This window comes from Armigeres subalbatus, chromosome 1, assembly GCF_024139115.2.
Source record: "Armigeres subalbatus isolate Guangzhou_Male chromosome 1, GZ_Asu_2, whole genome shotgun sequence".
Taxonomy (NCBI): Eukaryota; Metazoa; Arthropoda; class Insecta; order Diptera; family Culicidae; genus Armigeres; species Armigeres subalbatus.
In genome coordinates this window covers 76,236,604-76,263,874 of record NC_085139.1, presented here as the reverse complement: position 1 = coordinate 76,263,874, position 27,271 = coordinate 76,236,604, and the positions used below count along the sequence as shown (strand labels likewise).

Sequence of the window (27,271 nt, the reverse complement as noted above, 5' to 3'; positions counted from 1 at the left end):
TAGTTACCAGAAGCGAATATATCCCAGTAGGTGTCCCTCACCACCTGCCATGATGTAGAAGACACGACTGCAAAATTACGTTGGATGAATGATGATGATGATAATTACCATCTATTGTAGCAAGGCACCTTCCTTAGCCGTGCGGTAAGCGACTACAAAGCAAAACCATTCTGAAGGTGGCTGGGTTCGGTTCCCGGTCCGCTCTAGGCAGTTTTCGGATTGGAAATTTTCTCGACTTCTCTGAGTATTAAATTTTTAGTACATTTCTATCACTGAGCCCAACACGTCGTTTACTTACTTGCTGAATATAACATGGGTTTAAATTCCGGTCGGATCTAGGAAATTTTCTTGATTTTTCAGACATTGGCGTAACTACAGGGGGGCTAGGGGGGGGCTATAGCCCCACCTAGGATCCGGCTAGCCCCCCCTAGAAAATTTGTAACTTTGTATAAGTATTGCACATATCTAGTCCACTGATTATATACAGGGGTAAATGCAGAGAAAGGATTATCTTCATTATCCAATCCCTCTCTTCGAAACACTACAGCAAGTTGAATCAATTCGCTCAAGTTTTTGAACTTCGAGCAATGAATCGCCTGCTTTGAGCGTGCTTACAGCGGCACACTGGGAGTTAACTTTCTGAAATCAGTATGGCTAAGGCTCGATTTCTCAAAATTAAGCACCTTAATCGAAAAAATATTTGGTAGGCGTAGTAGTGGACACCTTCCTACATAACCGGTACCGTCAACTGGGGGGAAGATGATCATTGAGGTGAAGATGATCATTTGATGTGTCAGTCAAAAGTCCCAAATTTTTTTAAGAAACTGTAGTCAACAATATTCTCCGTTCAAGTAATGTTACCGCTAGGTAGAAATCCGAGTTTTTCGATTATAATCATAAAAATGTATTTTGTGGAAGAAAGAGAGAGATAGTCATAAATGACGCTATTTTCGTTTCAAATCTTGACTTCGTAGACTTCTTTACGTAGTAAATTCAACATTCATACAAATAACCTAGTGTATTTTGACTATTAGGTCATAATGATTTTAGTAGAGCTGTCTTGATCAACTTCACCCCAAACCAGATTACTCAAAAAATGTGTGATAATTTAATTTATTTTAATAAATGCGAACGCATTTCAGAAAACTAAAGTTGTTGATTATTGCAACGTATAGCCAGTACATGTTCTGAAAATATTTGTTTCGATTTAAAATGTAAACACACATTGTTATTGCATGTTTTGTCTTAAAAACGATCATCTCCCCCCCAGTTGACGGTACCAAATAGTTTTTTTTATGAAAAGAACCTAATTTTGAGAAAACCCGCCTTAGATGTCTTTCACCATACAAATTTCTGGCGGTTAGCTCATGCTAGCTATTGGCGCATATACGATAGCGCCTGGATGTGGAAGCAGCGGGTAGAAAATCAGCCACTGCCAATAATTCATTGTTATAAGGCTTGCTCATGACAAAATCTGAACCCCTCAAAACACGTTGTAACTTATGAAATACCAAAGGAAATACCTCATCAACAAGTGAATTAAAAAATATATTATTTATTAGTATTACAAATACTTAATGGATAATGGACAATTTGTTGAGATTTTCAAGTTTTTCCAGGGTTTGTGAGTAATTGTTATCTAAATCGAGCGTATGATCTTAACCTAATACCAATCCTAAAAGCTGCAGCGCATTATTATCACTGTAGGCTTCCTGAGAAAGGTTCGGTAAAACTCTTAGATTTCAAGTAGAGGTAACTAAAAGCTGAAAATTATATTCTTTCGGATGGATTTTAGAAACTCTGCATACTATTTAATTCTCTAAGCTCCTATCACATAACATATAGGCATCATTGCCGCGAAATGTGGTCCTTCCAGGATTTTGAAACGCTAGCGAACCTAGCGGTGGAAGTTAAGCTTTACTGAACAACGCGCATAAGACAGAGCAGTATCGCATGCTTTGCTGGCTCGTTTCTTCGCCTTGGAAATACAGGAGTGCCGTTTGTTGAGGGTTGATAAACAAAGAGCCTACTTTGAAATTCGCAGTTTGATCTATGATACCTATCTGTTTTGTGCTCCTATTGTCCTATTGTCGCTGCAGCAATGAAACCAGTGAAAATGTCTCAGTAGGCGTGAAACAGACCTACTGAGAGAAAAGATGTGTTAAATGTTCCTATGTGTTAACAAATGCCTATAAGTTAATTTGTCGCATTTTTTTTTTAACTAAATTGAAAATTAACGACCAATCAGTTGTAGTGGGATGTGAAACTGATTTTTTTAAACCATCCTAGAAGATATTCTAACAGAAAAGAAAGGTTAGTTTGTTGTGGTCAGATCGCCGAATTGTCAGGCCACTGAATTGAAAGCTGGCGAAAAAAGTTTGAATTACTAATATTTAATTTATAATGTATTCTGGGTTCGAAGCAAATAAAAAAATCCTTTGAAAATCAGGATCATGCTTCACATTCTATTTACGGCGAGCGCAACACCTATGGTTTTTTAACCTATCAAGAATTTTGGGAATCCTACGAGATTTCTAGATTTTTGAAACAGGGCTGAGCGTCGATGAACATCATTTGGAATATTTAAGTCGTCCATTGATATCTGCTAGACCAACAATATACATCAGTTGAATCGAGCAAACATGGTAAACTTTCTGTCTTATTTGTTGTAAATTAGAATAGTTTAAAAAAAAGTTAGCCCCCCCTAGAATTTTTCATTAGTTACGCCAATGTTTTCAGAGCTTGCACGTGCTAGGCAAATGTTTGAATGGCTTGGACACGTCGCAGCCAACAGCTTTGGAATTGGTAAGTTGAAATTTTGGTCGGGTACGGGATATACGGGCATCGTACTATACCGCATACACCTGATTAAAATACTGCAGCAGTCCTTCTTAATTAATCAACTTCAAAAGTGAATAATTTGAATCAATATACGACCATATGAGTAAAACTATTTAATATGCCAAACAGCACGTTATCTAATTGACTCACTCAGTAGGGGCAGAACAAATCAAATGGTTGACAGCATTACATGATCCAATAAATTGGCTGGTCAAATAGTCATGGCACTTCACATACCTTAGCTGGATGTGAATTCGTAGAAAATAGTGGTAATGGAGAAAAATATTAATATAAATAAAAGCTGCTTGCAGCACTTGCAGCACTTGCAGCTCAGGGAACATTGTCTTTGAGATGAAATATGAAATAAGATGAGATGAAATTATAGATTACGTACCTGACATTATCTCGAGAATTTCCTTATTTGTTCTTAGGAAGATGGAAGCCATGATTACATGGAGACATTTTTTACCCAGCAACTTGATATGCAATGCACATGCCGTTTTGTAAAACATGGCCATGGTGTTTTGTTCACCTGGCAAGGTCCGTTAAAAAAAGGAATAAATTTCCTTTCTGTCCGTCAACTTACCTCATATTTTTTTCCTACTTTTCATTATTTCCTTTTTATTTTCTTCCACAGGCGCATCATCCATTGCGGACTGCTGGCGGTACCGGATATGCGAATGCTCTCGGTTCACATTATTCTGCACATGGTGTGAGTACGCGTGTGAGGTGTTTTTTCGTGTTTAAATGTCTGCCATCCCACAGTTGAACTGCCACTGACAGTCGGTGAGCAAATAGTGGTTTCGTTGGGCACCGGTCTGTTTCCCATCATCCACTAAGAAATCGACGGACGAATGGAGCGCTCCATTATTGCGTGGATCATCGATCCGTGACACTCATCCATAAATAGGACCAACTTTTCAGATTACCTCCATCATGTGCGCTATTATCATCATCGCTACCTTCATCAACATCATCTTTATTGTTGCTACCACCCGCACATTATCCACATATGAAATGTGATCCAAAAAATCATCTTGTTCTCACGTATCATCACAGTGTTGTTTGTTGACGCTAGCTTTCGGTGTACCAAAGTGTGACTTCTCGCCTTGACTTCAGCTGTAAGTTTATGGAAGTTAGAGTGTGGCTTATTGATTATGAGGTAGGATTATGACTGTATTTGAAAAACTTTTCAACCGATTATAGCATACTTTTCCTGGACAAAGCCGCGAATTTCCGATTTCCCCACAACAACAGAAAGTGCTAACACGCAAATTAAAGTTGCAACAAATGATCAAAGCTGTACTCCAATGCTCCGATGCGAATTCTTATATAAAAGCTAATTTAAAAATATTCCTGTAATCGCATTATGAGATTTACAAAATTATTAAGTGTTTTACTGCCGCCACGCAAAAAATGCAATGAAGGCAATCATAAAGGCCCCGGGGTCCACGCGATGCGACTGTCGCTGTTGCTGTGCAACTGCGATTATCTGTCGAATTGGTATGGAAGCGTCCATGGAAACTTGCATGCAGTACTCAGCGACAGGGACACGACACCAGCGCGACAGATGTAATCGCGTCATGTGTAAAACTGTGAAAAATGGTCTCAGATGACTTTTTTACGGTGAAGTTCTGTGATACTAAAATTTTGGGGTGGGGCTGGGGCGACAAAAAAATAATCCTTCCTGAGTCGTGATGGGAACGAATGGTAAAGCAAACGTATCTAATCACACTATTCGATTACTGTAAATAATGCATGCATCCGAATGATTTTAATCCGTTCCAAGCTCAAAATAATTCAATACTGTGCAATTATGTGATAAACTAATGAAAGGTGTCCATATAATGACGAATGTGCTCCGTTTTGATATGGGATTTGTTGATTGCTACCATGCTGCTAATTTATGCGTTATTTGAATTACCAAATATTAAAATAGTATGCCTTGTTATTTCAATGCTTCCTAAATAAAAACCGAAATTAATCCACCTAGTGATGATGGTGTCTCTCTCGTGCGTTAAAAAATATAAATAGCGCCATTGCCAGTGAGTACAAACATTTTTAAGTGCAGTGGTTCCGAAGAAATGTACCAACAAACCAAATTTTCAACCGTGACAGTTAAAGTTAGACCAAACAATAGACAAAAAATGACAATATTTTCCCCCTGAGGACGACACAATTCCCGTGTCGAAACGTTGGGTAAATAACATAATAAATTTAAACTGAGTAGCCGTTTTTTTTACTAAAATACAAAAGAAACAGTCGTCACACAAACAGTGTTAAAAAAAAACAAATAGTGTTTTAGCCATAACTTTTGATCCTATTGTTCGACCTGGCCAATTTTCAATAGGAAACGACAGGATTCCGCATCTAATGCAAATTGCGAGCAAATCGATTAATGATAAATGTCTAAAAATGAGTGACATTATTTGCGCACAAACATATGCACACACTGTGAACCCTTGCATGGACCTCAGTGCTTGCATAGGTACCTATGGGATCAGTATAGGCGACTATCTCCAACGGGCAAAGGTAACGATCCAGAGGGGGGACCCTTTCGACATGAAGAACAATTTAGAACTAGAAGGAACGAAGGAGCAAGTGTGTCGAATCCGTTCGTCACAAGTGGTTTGACGAGGTCTCCGCCTCAGAAGACCCAGAAGGTGAAAGAATAGCGTCAGGCGGTAATATCGCGAAGGTCAACGCAAGTAAGCAACCCAGGCGATGATAATGAGCAGCAGTTAAACGAGAAGGCGCAGCTACAACGCGATAGATCGCGGCTGTCCACGAATAACGGCTGTAACGTGCCCCAAATACAGCTGAAGAAAAGAACTGGGCAGAAGAGCTCCACGAGTTCGTCGACAAGAAGCATAATGTACATAAGGACATCAAGGAGCTGGTGTTAAAGATCCGGAGGGCTCTTGGGTCGGCCATGACAGAGTGGCACAACCTAACGCAAAGAGTAGAAAAAGCCGAGGGAGAGAATTGACTGATTCCAAACACGCCCTTGCATCAGCGGCGCTGTAAAAGGAAACACCTGGACTGAATCTGGAAGAGCCCACCAAGAGCAGAAAAGAGAAGCTAGTGCAACCGAAAAACACACCGGCATCCGTGCCTAAGAGACATAGGTCCTCGCCCGGAGACGAAAGACCAGGAGGCTCCTAAAAACAAAGAGACGTTCTACTCAAACGCATGGCTGTCGCACAGCCGGCAACAGAAGGACACCCTGGCAGGTGGTCCAAAAGAAGACGAAAATAGTCGGATCAATGCGAGCATAAGACAAAATGTCATCAAAAGTCATGAAAAAGAAAGGCGAAGCGCTTCTAGTAAAGACTAGCGAGGAAGAATATCTGGAGGCCATGCGGACCATTAGGACAGCTCCAGAACTGAGGGACTGAAGGTGCGGACGTACAGAGAAACAGGCGCACACGGGTGGGTGACATGATCTTCTTGTTTAAAAAAGACTCGAAGAACAAGAGCTCATCATATAAGGAGCTAACAAAGACGGTAGTTGGAGATAAGGCACAAATGAGAGCCACAAAGCGCAAAGCTGCAAGAAGCCACCAAAATGCCTAATCTGTGGGAATGGTGGATGTTGATATCACGTTACTGGCGGTCAGAAATGTCCAGCGTATAAACAGGCGATGTCTGGTAAGTGGAGGTAATATAAAATAAACTCAACCACTGTGATACCACACAGCAACTGCTGTGGCAATCAGCAAGGGAATCGAAGTGTGACGTTGCAATCATTCTGGATCCATACCGTATTTCATCAGGAGACAGCAATTGGCTAGTGGATGACGATGGAACCACCGAAATATGTACATTAGGGAGGTATCCTTTCCAAAACATCGTGTACCGTGTAGCTGAAGGTTTCGTGATCTCCAAAGTTAAAGAGGTTACCTTTTGTAGTCCTGCATTAACGAGAAACATAAACTGGAGAGTCTGCGAAGGCTATACACGTAGCGATCATCAGGCGGGCCGATACAGCGTCGGAGAGAAGATAGCGATGCAAGCACGCGAGTGTGGCACCAAAGATCTTAGGTGGAACAGAAACCTTTAACAAGAAAATGCTAGCAGAAGCAACTAGATTTGAGCGCAATCTGATAAACCTGAGTCCAGATGAGCTGATTGCAGCATTGACTCGAGCCTGCGATGCAACCATGCCGAGAAAAGTAAAGCCACGACATGTCGTCCGACACCGTCCAGTCTACTTTACTTTTACTTATGGATCCTGTACACCTCCGGTGGTGCAAAGGACCGACTTGAAAGATCTCCATCCTGAGCGTTGCCCGGCTATCGCTTTAACCTGTTAGGTTAGATTTCGGTCGACTTCTTTTATTTCTTTATTGAGGCTTCGCCGCCATGAGCCTCTGGGTCTGCCTCTGCTGCGATGTCCCGCTGGGTTCTAGTCTAATGCTTGTTTACAGATTTCGTTTCCGCCCCTACGTAGAGTGTGGCCGACCCAGCCCCACTTCCGATCCCGAATTTCTGTTGCTATCGGCCTCTGGTGCCAACGACGATGGAGCTCATTGTTTGAGATCCAGTTGTGAGGCCACCAGGCCCGAATTATATATACCGCAGGCATCTGTTAATGAACACCTGCAGCCGTTGAGTGTTCTCCACTGATACACACCATGTTTCGCTAGCGTATAACAGCACAGATTTTACGTTAGAGTTGAAAATTCGTATTTTGGTGCGTTCACTTAACTGCCTGTTTTTCCAGATGCTCGCAATGGCAGCCCTTGCTTTCTTGATCCGTGCGCTTATGTCTATCTTGGTACCGCCGTCTGACGCCATTTGGCTACCAAGATATTGGAAGTTTTCAACATTCTCCACTTGTTGCCCGGCTACTGTGAAACTGGAAGGAGTCACCGTGTTTACATCCAACGATTTGGTTTTGTTGACGTTGATGACTAAACCTGCCAAGGAAGAGCGGTCGGCAAGGTCGTTGAGCTTACTCTGCATATCAGAGCGCCGTTGCGCGAGGAGTGCAACGTCATCAGCCAATTCGAAGTCGTTTAGGTGCTCCATGGTTATAGGCTGCCATAACAGCCCACGGTTTGGTTCACGGTCAATCGCATCTACCAGAATCTCATCGATTACGATGAGGAACAGTAACGGTGATAGAATACATCCTTGCCTCACACCAGCTACGACCCGAATAGGGTCGGACAGGACCCCCTTGCGTCTCAGGGCGCCCCACATATTCTCGTGATTGAGACGGTCGAAAGCTTTTTCGTAGTCAATGAATACCAAGTCTTGGGGACTCTTGGAATTCGTTGACCTGCTCCAGAATGATGCGGAGCGTGACAATATGGTCCACACAGGATCTTCCGGCACGGAATCCGGCTTGCTGCCGCCGGAGAGTCGCATCGATCTTCTCCTGAATCCGGGCTAGGATAATTTTGCACAGAACTTCAAGAACGGTACACGGCAACATAATGCCTCGTTAGTTATCGCATACAGTCAGGTCACCCTTTTTGGGCACCTTCACTAAGATACCTTGCATCCAGTCGACCGGGAAAGTTGCGGTGTCCCAGATATTACGAAATAAACGATGCAGTAGTTGAGCGGATGTCATGAGGTCAGTTTTGAGCATCTCGGCTGATATGCGGTCGACCCCTGGGGCTTTATTCGATTTCATGCTTTGGATGGCTGTTTGAATCTCTAGCAGTGATGGAGCTTCGGTATTGACGCGTGTTATACGTCGGATCCTAGGCAGATCATGCCGAGGTGGTGATGGCCTGGCTGGCACTTGAAAAAGTTGTTCGAAGAGCTCGAACCAGCGTTTCAGCTGGTCAGTTGGGTCGGTCAATAACTGATCATTCGCGTCTTTCACAGGGATCGTTGCATTCATCTTCGCCTCGCTTAAGCGTCGTGAGATATCGTAGAGGAGGCAAATGTCCCCGGTTGGGGCGGCTCTCTCTGCTTCGTCGGCCAGAGAGTCTGCCCACGCTCGCTTGTCCCGTCGACATGAGCGTTTTACTTCCTTCTTAAGAGCCGCGTATCGTTGACGTGCTAAGACTTTGGCTCCTCTGGTTTTCGATCGCTCTATCGCGGCTTTGGCTTCTCTTCGCTCCTCTATCTTCCTCCAGGTCTCATCGGTGATCCATTGTTTTCTCTGGGTGCGTAGTTCGCCCAGATTGTTCTCGCTGGTGGCGATGAAGGCATTCTTGATGGCGGTTCATTGGTCTTCCACGCTCCCACCTTCCGGAATATCTGCAGCACGCGTCTCCAGTTCTTCAACGAAGGACCGTTTCACCGTGGCTTCTTCCAGTCGGCGTGTGTTGAATCGTCTTCCAACTCTTTCCTCCTGCCGACGAATCCGCGCAATGCGCAGGCGTATTTCGCCGATGAGGAGGTGATGATCAGACGCGATATCGGCACTACGTTTATTCCGTACATCAAGAAGGCTCCGTTTCCATTTTCGGCTGATGCAGATGTGGTCGATTTGATTTTCTGTGAAGCCGTCACGGGAGACCCACGTGACCTTGTGAACCGGCCGATGAGGGAAGAGCGATCCCCCGATCGCCATGTCGTTATTACCACAAAATTCTGCGAACAGCTCTCCGTTTTCGCTCATTTCTCCGAGACCATGGCGTCCCATAATGCGCTCATGGTTCGAGTTGTCGGATCCGATCTTCGCATTGAAGTCGCCCAAACAGATCTTGATATCACCCTTCGGAATTCTATCTACGACGGCATTGAGTTGACTGTAGAAGTTCGCTTTGTCTTGCAGATCGGCAGCATCTGTTGGCGCGTAACATTGGATTATAGTAAGGTTTTGGACCCGTGTTCTAAATCTGGCAACGATTATCCTTTCACTTATAGGTTCACTTCATAAGCTTCATGCGGCGTGCCTCATTTGCAAGTTGTGCCAATTTACCCTGCTGGGCTAGGGTTAAAACATTCCATGTTCCTATTCGTGTCCGTTGTTTCGCGCTAAGAGTCGTCGCCGTAAAATCAGTTCGTATTCTTTCATTATCGGATTCTCGAACAAATTGATGTTTCGAGAACAGTAGGTTGTTGGCCCAAGGTTCCCTATCCACCGGGACGGGGCTGCCATCTTAGGTATAGCTTCCGGAGAATAGCATTTCATACTCAGCCGCTGGATGCCAGAACATACGCTGTTGGAGCCGCACCTCCTTGGTGGACAGACGCTCGATCAGTCGGGTCAAGTACGCAAACCTTAGCTGGCGGTCAATTGTCATCGGAAGACCCGTGGAAGCGTGAATATTGGAACTTGTGAGGATCAGAGCTATGTTAGGCGCCCCTTCCCGGATGTCAACTCACCATTTCGCAGCCCAAGTCTACTGGTGGAATGGAACGATCGCCGAACTCCGTCGAAACTGTCTTCGAGCAAGGAGGAAAATGTGGAGAGCCCGCAAGAATGTTGAAAGATAAGAGCGTAGACCTGTGTTCAGCGCAGCAAGGGCTGCTTTCAAAAAGGAAATAAGGCTCAGCAAGGAAGCCTGCATGCAAGAGCTTTGCCGTTACGCGGATGCTAACCCATGGAGGATGCACACAGGGTCGCTAAGGCAAAGATTAGAGGTCCATCGATACCGCCAGACAGGTACCTAAAAAAGCTTGGGGCAATTGTCGAACGACTGTTTCTACACCATGAGCCAACGGTCTGGCCACCCACACCGTACGGCGAGAATAACACCAGTACGGATTCAGCCTTGCTTACGAATCAGGAACTCACTGCTGCGAAAAGCCTAAAAGCTAACAAAGCTCCTGGACTAGATGGTATTTCCAACCTGGTCTTAAAAGCAGCGATCCAGACGATCCCGGATATGTTCCGTACCACGTTGTAGAAGTGCATAGATGAAGGCATGAAGGAAGCTTTTCCGATCACTGGAAGCGGCAAAAACTAGTATTGCTGCCGAAGCCGGGTAAGCCACCCGGGGACCCATCGTCCTATAGACCTATTTGTCTGCTAGACACGGTCGGAAAACTCCTGGAGCAAGTCATCCTCAACAGATTAGCTATCTACACAGAAGCCTAACAACAAACGACTTCCAAATTTGGTTTATTTCATCAAACGTCTGTATGCTTTTACCATTTAGTGCGTCGCAGTAACAAGTGAAATTAAAGCTTCTTTGTTCGAACAACTTGTTTGACGTAATCCCAACGTGCAAATTTATGATAAATGTTCATCTTCTGATTTTTAAGAATTTAACGGTAAATCAGACATAAGAAGTTATATTACTCAAATGTCCAGGAAAAAAAGAAGAAAATAAATATAATAAATTAACAATGATTTGTCATAAATTCAAGAATTTTGTAGAACAACGACTTTAAGGGGGAAGAGTGTTTTTATGCACTTTAAAGCTTGAAAATCACTTTAACATGGCCAAAACGTGAACGGAACGAATCGCAATATTCACAAGACTTGTAGAGCACACCAAAAACTTCCATATAGAGGTTGTTGCGATGGTTTTCGGCGTTTATATCTCTCGTTAGATTTTTTTCAAAATTGAAAATAGCCCAAAAACACTAAATCGACTTGAGCCACCTCGAAATTTTATCCGAATTAGCTGAAAATTTGAGAGGAGGCTTTTTTAGCATAAGAATTGTGATTCTGGGCTGACCGGTTGAATTTTTGATACTTATTGAAAACATGAAGAGGTCTACTGGTTATGGTTAAATAATTTAACTCTATGATTAAAGGTTTATTAATTTTTGACAATGATTAATGATTATGATTAACGATTAAAATAATTCTATACAAAGATTAACGATTATGAATAATGAATAAAACGTTTGAAGTATGATTGATTAACGATTACCGATCGTGATTAAATGTTGACAGAATATGTGTATGATTAATGATTAACGATCGATATGATTAATGAATAATGATTATGAATAATCAAATTGAAGGATTTGCATAGTGATCAATAAATAATGATTAAATAACCCATTATTCATTAATCATGTTCATGTTCATGCAGTTCAGCAGACTACAATCACAATCGAGTCGAAGCGAGAAGTAAAGTATCTGGGGGTGATGATCGATGACCAGCTCAACTTCAACAGCCACGTCGATTACGTCTGCGATTAGTAGCAGAAAGAGGAGACACCTAGCTAGCGTTTCTACTTGTACTCAGATACGGTGCCCCCGTCTGGGCTGCAGGAGCAATCACGAAGAGGAACCTGACACGGCTCAACAGCACGTACAGGTTGATGGCTATACGGGTGGCAAGTGTGTACCGGGCCATATCGATGGATGCGGTCTTCGTCATAGTAGGCATGAGCATGACTCCCATAAAAATTTTATTTTAGGAAGATTGTGCTTGCTGTGGACTACGTGGAACGCTGGGAGCACGCAAGATTGCGAGAGTCGACTCGATGCGAAAGTGGCAGCAGGATTGGGACAGTAGTTCGAAAGTAAAGTGGACCTATCAGCTCATTCCGAACCTGCACTCGTGGGTAAACAGAAAACATAGAGAAGCCAACTTCTTCCTGACGCAGTTCCTGTGAGGGCATGGATGCTTCAAGAGCTATTTGCGTAGATTCGGACACACAGAGTCGACACATTGTCCGGCTTGTCTGAACTTCGAAAAAACACCGGAGCACGTGATATTCGACTGCCACTATTAAGGGCAGAACGGAGTTGGATCTTAACGGTCAGCACTCGTAGCATAAACCCCGACAACATCGTTCAGGAAATGTGCGAAGATGAGAATACGTGCAGCATGGTGCCCAGAGTAGTAACGCAGATCATACTATCGTTGCAGCGATAATGGCGTGAAGCCCAGAGGGCGCTGGACAGTAAGCGAAGATGATGAGTAGTATCTGATCGTGGGAAAACAACCCATCCTTCAACCAGAATCACTAGACCGACCTCGGCAATTGATGCCTAATGATCGAGGTAACCGTATCGGAAGAGCCGTGCCGTAACTAAGAAGTGTGAGCAATTGTACGAGCGCCAAATGCAAAACGTGTCGTAGTGGAGATATTACGCAATCGTACTGTCATCAGTAATGATGAGGAGAATGCAGCGAACTAGCAGTGATTGCTAGAGGCTGAACAAATGAAGTGCATAAACACAGCCCCTCTCCGAAGTATTGACATCCACATTTGTCTTCATGCCAAAAAAAAACGCGCATATGACGTCATCTCATTTTATCGAGCTGAGGCGATGATACTATGGGTCACCGCACCTCCTGTAAAATGTTCTTTCTTGGAGTGAACTTATATTGCCGCTAACCGCTAGTCAGTCTTATCTGTATATACATGCCATAGACTGATAGACTGACTTGCGGTTTCGCGGCAGTACAGTCTCTCGGTGCACTTAGTAAACGATAAAGACAAAAACATATTACTTTTAGGTAGATAGATTTCATTATTCCCACCATTTCATGCTTTGCAACAATATCTGCAAAAAAATGATTATGTAGCGTACACACGCTCAAACACGTTGGACGAACATTGACTTCGCTCCCAAGAAAACGCTTTGGTTGCTGCTTTGATTGAACGTATGCACTGAGGAAAATGGACGTATGATTTTCAATCAAACGCCTTATGAAAATTTTCCGCAAGGAATCGGTATGAATTTCAATATGTTGCCTTATAAATGATGATTTTCATCTAAAAAAAGTAAAGTGCGGCAGGACTGGGTTCGAACCATGGACGTCGAGGTCGGAAGACCGATATGTAGACCAAACGCCCATCAACGCTTGGATACTCGGGGAGGTAATTGCGTATAAGAAGCACTGTTGGTGGAATAATTAGTCGAACATTCATAGGGCGCCAGTTATGAATTTCGTTAGTCCGTTAGTTAGTTAGTTAGTTAGTTAGAGTGTGTGACAGTTGGTGGCTCGGTTAGAAAAAATCAAAGCGGTTTGATTTTCGTTGAAGCTGTCGGGGGCGGAGTCAAGGTTTGGCGAACATGTTTGAGCGTTTGTGGTGAAGTCGCACAAACTCCATATATTGTTTGATGGTTGGTGTTCAAGTTGGTGCTTCGGTTCGATTGTTGGCCGAATAAATTGAGTGTTCGTACCACTGTTTGTGGAACATGGTGGATGCTTGACTAAACTAAGGGTGGAGTCAATTTTGGTCAAACTGCTTGACCGTGTGTAGGCTGCATTTTGCGTCGTTTCCATGCAGAATATCTTATTGTCAGATTTTCTGGATATGATACACTGCGCGGCGTTTGTAATGTTCCCAAATGGGTACTTCACGCGGCGAATGACTGTCGAAAGGTACGGCTGCGCCAAACGATACACCGCAATGCTATTCGCCCATAAGAATCAAGTAAACGGGGTGCAGAAAGCGCGGCGGTACCTTTCATGAAGGGTTCGCCGCGTGCAATTTTGAGAAAATCAGGCAATAAATAATTTCCGAAATATGCGTTCAAGAAAATGGCCAAATCCGAGCACTCATTTTAAATCCGGGTAAACTCCGGAACCAACTCGAATGAATTCCACTTCTTTTGGTGAAAGTTGCAAGAAAAGTGTTAGAAGACATCAAAGTTACAGCCAAAATTATTGTTGTTTACGTTTTCAAAAGAGGAAATAAAACAGTCAATAATTTTTCAGTTTACAGGAAACTGATACCTTAAGTCCATGTGGTTTTCATTAAACTTTCTTTTTATTTTTTAATTATCTTTTCTTACTTCTCCCTTCTCACTTCTTACTTTTTACTTCTTAATACTTAATTTTCACTTCTCAATCCGCCCTTCTTTCTTCTCACTCCTGACATTTTTCGTTTCTCAATTAGGGTAGAATACGGCATTGGGGGAAGTCAGTAAAGGAAGGTGGAGTTGGAAGTTCGCGAAGATAAGCCGGCTACCCAACATTTGATCCTTCGAACCGTATAGTTTCCCAATAATCCGGCTCGAAGGACCATTATTGAACTATTGAACTACCGGAACCTTTTCAACATAGAGAGGGATAATTAGAGTATGCTGCCATAAACGTAATTAATTTCAAGGTTCAAGCAAACCCAGTCGTCTGGATTGTTGACTGCACAATTCATAACACAGCTCAAACATTGATTAAACATTTTATTACATATATACAATTGCTTGAAAAACTTATACTGGCGGAGTTCAACTGGGACACAATCGCGTGCAACTCACTAAACTGAATATTTTTTCCTCAAATTTGTTTGCTTACGCCAAAATTGTTCTGATTTTTCGCCAGTTTTTATAAATCCTGGAGAAGAGTTCAGTGCGAGATTTCTCTTGTTTCGGACAGCAGAACGATGGCGCGATCGGACGAAATATTGTGTTCTGCTTTGCGCGGCCGGTAATAAAAATCAGGTCAGTGCGAGATTTCTCTTGTTTCGGACAGCAGAACGACGATCGCGCGATCGGTCGAAATATTGTGTTCTGCATTGCGCGCCCGGTAGGCCGGTAGTTAGTTTGTACTACTTTTCGCGCCCGATTCATGGCTAGGTAAAATCACTGTGTATAAAGAATGACACGGTCGTATCGCTTATCAGAGTGAATCCAGATCCAACGATGCCTACCAATTAACTGATAATCCTTCCTGTGGTTTTTGTGGAGACGCAGAGGTAAACACGGTCTTCAAATAGCAAAAACCACCTACTAATATTCCTTCCCTCTTCCTAACTGACTACAAGGACGTGGCCGGCGCCGTTATTGATCATTTGAATTTTAGAGTCACTGAAACTTGCACAATGAGAATGCTTGAACAATCCCAGTCAATCATTCAGTTGATTTTTTGTGCAATTTCACTGATTCTGGTCAATCACGGAGTAGCAACCATAGATATGTGTAGTCAGTCAAAGCTAAGCTAAGCTAAGCTAAGCTAGGGTAGAATACGGCATTGGCAGGGTGCGACAGTTGTTGGCACCCTCAACAATATTTGCGTTTTCCAGCAAACATACACTATTTATGAACATAATTTTTATTCAATCACACAATTTCAAGTCTAAGCTTTCATTTGAATAAGTTGTTTGTGTAAAAGAAGCAAGATTTGATGAGTTAATCACCGAAACAAATTTGCACCTACGAAATCCTTGCCATTATTGCATCGCCAAAGAAAGCAGCGCACGAACTGTTACTTACTTTTTTGGACCGCCTGTTTCTCTTCTTTTTTGGGTATGACACGACAAATTAAGTACGTACACTACTTTTTACACTTTATCACCACTTTATTATTACCACGAAGAGCAAATTTATGCAATATTTGCTCTATGTTTCACTAAATATAATCGGGACTGTTCGTTTTCTTTGACAGCAGCACACTTCAGAATAGAGCGAAAGATTGTGTTTGTGAGCATATCAAACACACGCTAAAAAGATACGCACAATTCTATGTGATTTGATTTTAGCAAAAATACGAACAAAATATCCGGCGATGAAAAAAAGTGTTAAAATACAAATGCTTCTATTCAGATTTTTACGCAGACCATGAATTATATCAAAAGTGATAGCAACACCGTAGTATTTTAACCCTTATGTGGCTGACAGGACCGTTTTCCTATTGCAACTTCAATACTTTCCAAGCTCATCAAAAAAATCATAACCATTCCCGTTCCTAATTATTTGTATATAAATAATTGCCTACTTTTAGGGTATTATCTATTATTCAACTGTGAAACGTAGTGTAAGAATGGGGTGGCTCCAGCGGCTGGATAGAACAGTGCTGCCCATTATTCAACATATAAAGACTCACGATGTGGAATATATTGTTAATATACTATACTACTAGAGCCGACGAACTTCGTTTCACCTAAAATTGATTAATTATATTTTTTACATTATTTAAAAGACGGTTAAGTATTCGAAATTTGCGAATTTGGATTCCATTTTTTAGTTTAATTTTCGATATAAGCAAAAATTTGTGCTTCATTTGTATGGGAGTCCGCCTTCCCAAAAACCTTTACATACAAATGTTCATGCCGTTTCCTAGTCTATAAGGGCAGACAGACAAATATTCATTCTTATGTGTATAGATTTGGTTTTACGTAGTTTACGTCGAGCGGTCGTGTCTTGTACACAACCACTATGATTTTTTTTATGAAACAAACATATCATGTAAGAACCGCAAAGAGCAAGTTGTATAATTGAAACTGGTTGATAGACTTTTGCTCAGGCGTGTAGACTCTAAGGCACTACAAAAGACAAAAAATGTAAATCTTGGCAGCGGACAAAAAGCATATCTAGATGCCCTTCTCTAAAATGGCCAACATTATTCAAATAGGTTGGAAATGGTAAAAGTTATGAAAATGTCAATATCTGGGTACACGGGTACCCTATCTGCCATTTACGTCTGTTTTTTTTGTTGGCCGCATAAGGGTTAAATTTGTTTTACAATGTGTTTAAATGCTTTTGCCTATCTGTCCACATGACATAAAACTGATGCCAAGGCTAAAAATTCATGTTTTGGTTTAAGCCAGTTTTGAGAAACAATAAAGTTTGTTCCAAAATTGAGTGAAGCGAGATGAGCGTGCGGCCGATTAATATGAATGAATTTTACCACTGGAGGATATAAACAACCAGCATTTGGCACCAATACATTACCAGTTTTCTACTTCCATGTCTAGTTGCTAAAGGGAGCAAACTCATTGCTGATAAAAGAAATTGCTATGCCAATAGAAGAAACGTTGACCTGTTACTTTATATTCAATTTACTGAGTTTGTGGTAAAAGCTGTTATATTTAGTGAACACCAATCATCAAAGAAAGAGCATACAAATGTATACCAGTTAAACTGCACCTGTGTTTTAGTGTAATTATTCATTATTTTTATCATTCAATTTGGCGAATGTCTTAGACTGTCAAGAATAGGTATTTTCCCCTATCACTTCTCACTTTCCATTTTTTCCACCATTCATATTACTTTACATTTTTCACCTTTCCCTACTTTTCACTTTTTGTTTTTCACTATTTAGTATTTACTCTTCACTTTTCACTTTTCTCTTTTTATTTTTCATTTTGAACTTTTCTCTTTTCATTTTCCACTTTTTCTTCTTCTTCTTCTTCTTCTTCTTATTGGCATTACATCCCCACACTGGGACAGAGCCACCTCGCAGCTTAGTGTTCATTCAACACTTCCACAGTTATTAACTGCGAGGTTTCTAAGCCAGGTTACCATTTTTGCATTCGTATATCATGAGGCTAACACGATGATACTTTTATGCCCAGGGAAGTCGAGACAATTTCCAATCCGAAAATTGCCTAGACCGGCACCGGGAATCGAACTTTCCACTTTTTACCTTTCCCTTTTTACCTTTCTCTTTTCACCTTTCTCTTTTCACTTTTCACTTTTTTCTTCACTTTTCATTTTTCACCTGTTAATTTTATCTTTTTTCTTTTCACTTTTTATTTTTGAGTCTTCGCTTTTCTCTTTTCACATTTTACTTTTGATTTTTCACTGTTCAATTTTTACACTCTTCTTTTTCACTTCTTCCTTTCAACTTTTCACTTTTTAATTTTCATTTTTCACTTTTCACTTTTCACTTTTTACTTTTCATTTTTCACTTTTCAATTTTGACACTCTTCTTTTTTCACGTCTCACTTTAAAGCCTTTGAGAGAAGTGAGAAGTGACACTTATACTTATTCAAATATTTGCATTGCCCGACGTTTCGGCCCGTTCATTGGGCCTTTTTTAAAGGAAAATACCCAATAAACGGGTCGAAGCGGCGGACAATAATTTGAGACAGAAAAGCCAGAAGGTAAAAACAAATATCGCAATCGAATCAATTTCACCTTTAACTTTTTAAATTTTCTTTTTATATAACGCTGTCGGCCGTATGTCGCTTTCAGCCTATTGATGTTTTCCATATTATCAATCCGGCGAAATTAAATTCGGCTAGATGACTTTCGCCTTCACGTGCTTTTCGGCCAAGTGGCATTCGATCAAATGGCTTTCCATCGAATGACTTTCGGCCAAACTTGCTTTGTAGCCGCACATCTTACCGCACGGCTAAGGAAGGTCAAATAGTTTATTTGGCCGAAACGGGTTTAACAGAAAGGGTCATTTGACCAAACAGGTCAACTATTTGGCCATATGATGTTCGGCGAAATAGTCCTTTCTGCCGAACGAACTTATCGGTCGAACAGCATTTTAAGCAACATTACCTATTCAGCCAAACAACCTGTTAGAGAAAAACGGCTTTTTCGGCCAATTTAGCAGTTCGGTCAAAAGAAATTTTCGTTCAAATAATTTTCGACCTACTAAACGTTTCGGCCAAACGTTAAATTTTTCAGTCAAATAGAATTTGGTCTTTCGGTCTGAAGGTCCCTCTTCTTTAACAATTGGAATTTTCGAAACAAATACAATACACAGTATTCTCCCTAGAAATACCAACCCAACTTCGAAATCGCTTGGCTCATATATATTCTGGAAAAAATGACTCAGAAATACAAAACAACGTCTCATCTAGATATAGGGAAGTAACTGTTCATTACTGTTATGAAAGTTCGTAATTCTGTGTCGTGTTTATGGTTTGAAGCGTACTAACCCTAAGAAAATTTGTTTTAAAGTAAATCATTTTATTAGCCCATAATTAGCATTCATATAAGTAGTTGATTTTTCAATTAAGTCACTTCAATCACTTCACTTAAATCCATTTATTTTGTTTGATATTTTACGATGGCTATTGTTCGTTCTGCTTCCAATTTTTGGCTTCCACGTACAACGAAGTTCGTATTGAAGGGCTGTAATTCCACTGCTAAAACGAGTTCCATGAACATACCAAATTTCATATTCCAATCGGTTCAGTTCGATGAATTGAGTTGATGCTTGTATGGTCAATTTTCAATCTCAAACGGTTTTCATGGAAATAAACTTGATCAATTTGGGCGAAACAAACTGTGTACGACAGCTAAAACGTGTTCCATTGCATGTTGCACCATTTGTTCAAGACCGGATGATGCATTCCAGTTTGTGGGTAAGTTTATTGGCTGATTCTCTTTCGTTTTCAATATGCCATTATTGCTAGGTACAATGTTGTGTATTGTATCGACTGTTGGAAGTATCATCACCGTAAATTCAGATTGGAGTAAATCCATTGAGTACGTCACGTAAAAATCAACGATATTTCCACTGAATCATACAAACTATACAAACTCTAAAAGTGATGTATGGATTGTCACGCATCTAGAGATTTCAAGGGTACTCTGTGGATGACCCCTTTCTCGCAATGACTGAATATGCTTTGCTTTGACACTGTTTGACTGTTTGTTCGAAAGTGTCTATAACTTCGCTTTATGTTCGCAAAGAAGGGATTAACCATTGCAACTTGAAGCAAATTCAATTTAATTTGAAATGGATTTCAATTCAGTTTCCGTCAGTTCATTCTGCCTAATCGGATTTAATTTATTTTCTTTGAAATATCAATATGTTGTTCGTAGGAATTTCCTTAATGGAACCATTCTTTCACGAAGCGTATGTTGAGCTTGGCACAAAAATTGAGAAATTAAAATTCCCATATTTACACGTTTTAACGGAAATCTATATACCTATATTTAAAAAGCAGTATTTGCATGTGTACAAACGGGTATTTCTCAAGAATAGCCTAATTTTTACAAATTCATATTCGTTTTCTTCTTATATTTAGGATGAAACTGGAAAAATTTGAAACTCGACATCCCATTTCTTTGATGAAATGGTTTTTCTTATATTTTGAATGGAAATTTAAAATTTTGATAAGAAAATTATGTTGAGCTTTTTAGTGGAATGTTTTCACCTGTCATAAGACGAGTTTAAACAATCCCATTGAATTCCACCACTTAATTGTATCCTGACAGATACGTATTTCGACCTCAACAGTAAGGCCGTCTTCAGTGTCTCGTACTTGACTTGTCGAGTCAAGTACGAGACACTGAAGACGGCCTTACTGTTGAGGTCGAAATACGTATCTGTCAGGATACAATTAAGTGGTGGAATTCAATGGGATTGTTTAAATTCGTCTTAAAATTTTGATTAGGCCGTTTCAAATATTTATTTAAAGTTATGGCCTACTGGTCTCCGAAAAGTCAAGCGGTGGGAGGTTGACTTTAATGGTAGATAAACGGTGGATGAGAAAAAGTAAATATTTAAATGAACAAAACACTCCTCGGATTCGTTAAAGAATGTTTTGAAAATCCTCAAAATTTACCGAATTTTTTGTTGCCTCCTCAAAATATTATTTTTGTATGTATGTATGTATGTATGTAGTTAGCCACCATCCTGGCTGGAGTCTTGCTCTGCATGCGGTTCCACTTTACAGTAAGGTCAAATTTCAATATCATTTTGAATTCAACATATTGCTGTATGAAGGGCCAAAAATGGGGGTGGTGGACCTGTAAGCAGAGACACTTACACGAAACCCACGGGAAAATGAGAATCTCCTTCCAGCAAAATGATCCAACAAAAAGAATAACGAAATTTGCAATACTTTTCAAGCTTTCCACGGGATGGTTTGTTTGAAGAAGGGCGCGTCAACTGGTTAACAACTGTTGGAGATAAAAGTAATAGACGCGAACGACCAATACTTTCCTTCCTTGACTCCGATTGGCTACCACTTCATTGTCCAGTTGTAACTTCATTGATGCCCTGATGCACCCTCCCAACCCCATTTCATATATTTACATACAAATCAGTAATATTATATGGAAATTTAGGCATGTATAGAGAGGATATGAAATAGTTATCTAGCAGATAATCCTGGAAGGCTACTGTGCTTCCTTACATTATTCTGAAACATTTAATTAAATTATTGTAAATTTACGGTGATGTTTCGGTGTACAACTATATTCTGTAGGCACAACATAATACGGTGGCGTTTCGGTTGAAGAATACTGCTATCACTGCACCTCGGGCCTGTATCAGAACAATTATCTTTGACGGAATGACCAGCCCTAAATCCACTGAAAAAGATCTTAGAAATATACAATAAAAAAACAAAATTTAGTTAAATCCACTCAGCTTCGACCTTCCGTACGGGAAGCCAAAATTAGTTTAATTTTGATCATATCCAGGTTGTTTATCCTAAAAAAAACTAATATCGTTAAATAATGTAATAAATATAAAGCATTTTTTGAGTATAGGTATAATTTATTTGATGAATATAATGAATAAATGAAACTAATAAACATAATAAATATAAAGAACATGGGTACTAAAAATATTGAATGCAACCAATGTATTGAGTGATTATCAGAAATAAATTGATATGAGCAATAAAATGTATAAAATTATAATAACAACTGGACTCCAACTTATCGGGTATTCAAATAACGTTAGTGCAATGCAATTGGCTTTTCACATCTATCACAGGACACATGACACAGGTCGTTGCATATGAACATTTGAAATATAAAGTATACAGCATGACTATAATGAATATTATAAAAATAATGACTTCTTATTTTTCTTTTTTTCTTTTTCAATGTCATAATAATTTAAAAACCAAAAATTACATGACATTAATTTCCCAAGAATGACTCTTATTCACAAAATATTAAACCATGAATTAAAATACGGTTTTGTTTAAATACTGCTAACCATTGGAGTGGTGCTATTCTTATCTCGCACCTTTTATCAATTTTTAGCCTTAATGTAAATGGTCTGCATTAATATCAATGTAATGCACTGAAAAGTTGCGAAACAGAATTTGTTTACACTCTGAACCAAATTTACATTCATTCATTCATCACATTCATCATTAATAATTAATGAACCGAAATTACCATGTTTATATTTTCAGAAAATATTAATTAAATCATTGTTGTGCTATTTTTATTTCGCTCAGTGTATTACTAATAAATGATATAAACAATATAGTGGATTTTGGGATCAAACAGTCTATATTAATGCATTGAAAACAATAATTGATTGTTCGATTACATTATGAATTGATAGTATTTTATGATTGTTTTTTTTTTCTTCATATGGGTTGAACTAGGAAGCTGAAAAGTAACATTTCACTTATTATGGGATTTGCTGAAAATATCTTTGAATAATATAAGTAAAACTAGCATTGACTGCAACATCTGAATGAAACGCATTTCCATCGACCGGAGTTGACGCGGGGTATTATTGCTTAGATATAATGGTAGTCATTCAGGAGCAGGTAATTGGGACGAACCACAAAGACGTGGAAGTTTAAGTAGAAGAGACAATCAGGCATAACATATCTAAAAGTCTGTATAACTATATTTGTCTGTGTATGCTACAAGAGATCAAGCGGTTTGCCACCTATTTGTCAATGTTCTCCAATTTCATTGACCCCTCTTCAATGACAATTGTTAAATGAGCAAAAGAGACGACTACAGGAAAGTTATCGCAGCGTATAGGGTAAAATTGGGTAAAACACACCCCAGGGGCAATACGATCCTTTAGCTCCTTTGGCGGTGTTTCAGACAAACTTTTAAGAATGTTTACTGCTATATTCGTAGTTCGAGATCCAAACTACATGCGCTGTTGTAACTTAAAATAGCACAAATATTCATGTGAACAAATTAAGAGAATATGAACGTTGTGATATGGTTATAAATCGTGGGAGATCAGTAAATAAAATGGAATAATCGTATTTTCATTTAATACAACTGAATATTATAAATGGAAAGAATAAGTGTTCAGTGAAATCTAGTGTTCTATATAGACTAACGCAAAATGAACTCTCCCAAGAAATTATGACGTTTGAGCGGGTCGCATAATGAACGCAAAATGAACTTTTGTTCGAGTGGACGACCCGCTCAAATGTCAAAATCCATAGGGTGAGTGAATTTGATGAACTCCTGCACAGGTCTATTATACGCAACTTTGGAATCTTGGTTTCAGAACTTAAAACCGGAAGCTGTCAGTCACTGCTCTCCACTGTCTAATAATATTACAATGCTCACAATTATATGCTAATATATGGAAATATATAAATATGAGAGAACGTTTAAAAATATATGGTAATATTTTAGTAAAGCACGTACACCCAGTCACATCAATCGTATGCGCGTATGACGAAGAGCATACGAAACAATGTTATAACGATAAATAGACTATTGCATATAAATACAAAGGTATCCTCACCGGATTTATTCTAGAAGTTGTACTTTATAGAAGTTGTACTTTATAGAAGTTGTACTAACCTTTTAGTGTGCTCTAAAGTCTCTTACCTCCCACTGCCATGAATTGACTTACTGTCTACATGCCCTTAGCTTCTCATCTCCCTGGACACTCCACTTCATGCCATTCGAATGTTATTTTTGATGCGCTCGAACTCCGGTTTACTGTGCAATATCGCCATAAGATTCTTTTGCAGGCTTGAACGTTGTAGTGCAAACGAAACGGTTTGAGACTTCGTGTAATACATCAGTAGATATGCACGTAGAAGCTTCATTCGTTTCTTAATTCGACGGTAAGCTTCCTTCCGGTAAGCACTGATTATTTTTTATTATTTTTTAAATTTCACTTTTATATATTTTGGGAAATCAATTTTTTGACAGCGGTAAAAATGTGTCCGTCTTCTAGCGTTGCTTACTACGATTGCCTCCTCAAAATATTATTTTTGAGCAAAAAAAAACCGAGGCAGGAGGCACATTTGAAAAAAAAATATTTGTATCGGCCTTATCTGTATAAATATTGTGTCAGAAAATCAATCAATTTTTGATGAGACAAAGTTCGCGTCTAGTATGACATAAAACGTAGAAATCATTTGCGCATACTTAGAAAAATAATTACATATTACATTTACTTTGTGTCGTTTTGTAAAATTAAACTCAATTATCTTCAAGAGTAACTGCAGACCCCAGCTGTTTAGTTTCTTTCATATAGACCAGTGGCTCTCAGCCCAGGATACATTTGCCCCTGAAGGTACCTTTGCTGGCCGCAGGGGGTACCTCGAACAAAAATGCGCAATGGCGAATGAATTACAATTCCAATAAAAACTTATTGAAACAGTTTTGATAGTTTTTTTTTCCTAAAACTTAGTATTGTACATAACAAGATTTTTTTATGTATAGGTTATCCGACTTCGTCAGTAGATGGGAATAACCAGCGCGGGGGGGAAACATACATTTTCAGTGCAAAACGTAAACAAACGAGCATAAATTCCATAAAAAAATCCAAGATGGCTGAGTTGGGGATATTGACAAGTCGGATTACCTGTACATAAAAAAATCTTGGTACATAATATGCATGGCGATCAGACTTTTGAATCCTGTCCACCCCAAGTTCAGTAAAGTAAACGAAGGGATGTGGGACAAAAGATCAAAAGGACACAACGCCAAATGAACAAATGTTGAAAATCTGCAATGTAATCTATACCTGATCGGGACAAAATATTGAATAATATGCTTCCAAACTAAAATCTAGAATCTAAAGTTTCGGATGCCTCCAGTTGGAAGTCAAGGCCTTTTTTCGAAAAGCTCAGTAGCTTCGCCGAAAGATGCTCGGAAGCCTCCTTTCAAGAGGCTCGGAAGCCTCCTTTCAAGAGGCTCGGAAGCCTCCTTTCAAGAGGCTCGGAAGCCTCCTTTCAAGAGGCTTGGAAGTCTAAAAAACTCCCCAAATTCTTGTGGGAAGTTTGATGCAAAAAATAATTCGGAAAGTTTCACGAAATAACGAAAATTCCAGAATATTTTTCAGAGGTCCGTTTTTAATAAATCGTATTAAATACGGTTATTTTCATTCACAGCGAAAAAAAATGAGGGCACCTCAATGAAAGCATAAGTTCAAGAAAAAGGTTGAGAACCGCTGATATAAACTATTATTCCTTAAAGAAAAATGTTATTTAGAGATTGTACATTTGATAACAACTTTGACAACTTTGGCAACAACATTCTTGAGTTACTTCAAAATTGATAATTATATCAAATAAGCCACACCCTAGTTTTCGTCATTCATTAAAAGGAAAGTCGATCCGTTCGTCTGTTTGCTTAAACAGTCTTCATCTCATTGATTGCTTTTTTTGTTCTTTTTCATTCCCATCCTAAACAGAGATTTAGACGGTAATCAAATCCAGGAAATTCACGAGAGAGCCATTCAAATAAAGACTGATGAATTGTAAGTATTTTCCGCGTTGTTTCTATTTTATTTACACCTTGTCAGCGACTTCTTTTGTCATAGACATGTGCTATCGTGACGACACCGACACCAACGTACTTTTGTTCAGCTTTGACTATAGATTATTTTCGGTAACAACATTCAATTAGGAAAATTCCTCGGCGAGGCTTCCGTGGGGGAATTTAATTAATTACTTACAGCCGGGAATCTTATTTTACCTGAACCACTTGTCCAATTAGTATGCTGTTCCTCGGTATCGCGGTTGAGCCTTCTTGCTGGATATCACAAATAGATACAAAAACACCACCTTCATTACACCACTGACGACTGAATGTCGAATCACCTACCTATGACGCTTATTACAATCGTGATCTGCATGAGTAATCACGGTTATATTTTAGTTCAAATTAAATTTTGATGACTTGTTCAATATTTCTTCTAACTATTACTAGGCACATTTATGACGAACGCACTTTTTAATCTAAAAAGATTGGTTATTTACAAATGAAACTACATTCTAGATAGCATTAAGAATATTATAGAGTACTGTTGGTGTGATTAATAATTTTTACTTTCTTCGTTAGAAAAAATCTGAAAAATGAAAGATACCGATGTTGCAGTATTGCAACTCCGCGCCGGATGCGCCGTTAATTAATTCGCTTTTTCTCGAAACAAATGGAAGGGTACAGTATTGAATTAGTTCATGAAGCAGATGAAACGGAAGCTTGGAAGGTTTCATTGGTACCAGCTGTGTCGTAATTTTTACTGAACAGTCCGAAGGTCCACATTGGTACACACTTTTCACACTGAGTGGCCTGAAGCGGAAAACTGAGTGTATGGTATGCTTTTGAAAGATTCATTAGTTAGTTTATAACGACCTAGCTACCAATCGTGCATGGGCAATAAATTGCCACGTTAACTTTTATCGACAGCGTGGGTTCAGGATTCAGTGTGCTTTATAGAATATAGAGGCAATATAACAAACCATAAATTGAGTACCAATAGAACGTCTGTCTACGTTCCAGTGAAACTTTGTCAGATTTGCGAGCTCGCTTCAAAACAGTTCACACGGGTTTGGATGACGATTTTAAGGGATGATCTTTTTTATCTTTATTAAGGTGTTTTTTGAAGGATAATGAACAATACTTAAACGGAGCAGAAGCCAGAAGTAGTCAAGGTGGAGCCGGTGGAAGGGGATTGGAAACCTCTCAGAAACCGGAAATAGTGGCATCAAAGGGGAGCGCCACTGTTTTGTGGACGGGGGAAGAACGTTCTGCAGGAGATGGTTCACATAATATGTGATAGCCCGCATAATCATGGACCATACGTAGACCGCATCTGTTATAATTGAAGAGAATAAGTGTTATTGTAACGATGGTCTCACTAATAGTAGTTAACTATAAATGGACAGTCTCATATACTGCTTCAACAGTAGCTCAGATGGTAAACGGCCAAACGACCAGTTG

At 39.7% G+C, this 27,271-nt stretch overlaps 1 protein-coding gene across 4 annotated transcripts in view; it reads left to right on the top strand.

Moving 5' to 3' along the window:
• The window catches only part of LOC134227333 (lutropin-choriogonadotropic hormone receptor), a 146,282-nt gene that overhangs the window by 84,569 nt on the left and 34,442 nt on the right, over nt 1-27,271 (top strand). For all 4 annotated transcript variants that reach the window (XM_062708742.1, XM_062708752.1, XM_062708734.1 and 1 more), the window contains 2 exons: nt 3,479-3,553; nt 25,740-25,805. In XM_062708742.1, the coding sequence (XP_062564726.1) occupies nt 3,479-3,553; nt 25,740-25,805 (141 nt within the window). The remainder of the gene's footprint in view (nt 1-3,478; nt 3,554-25,739; nt 25,806-27,271) is intronic.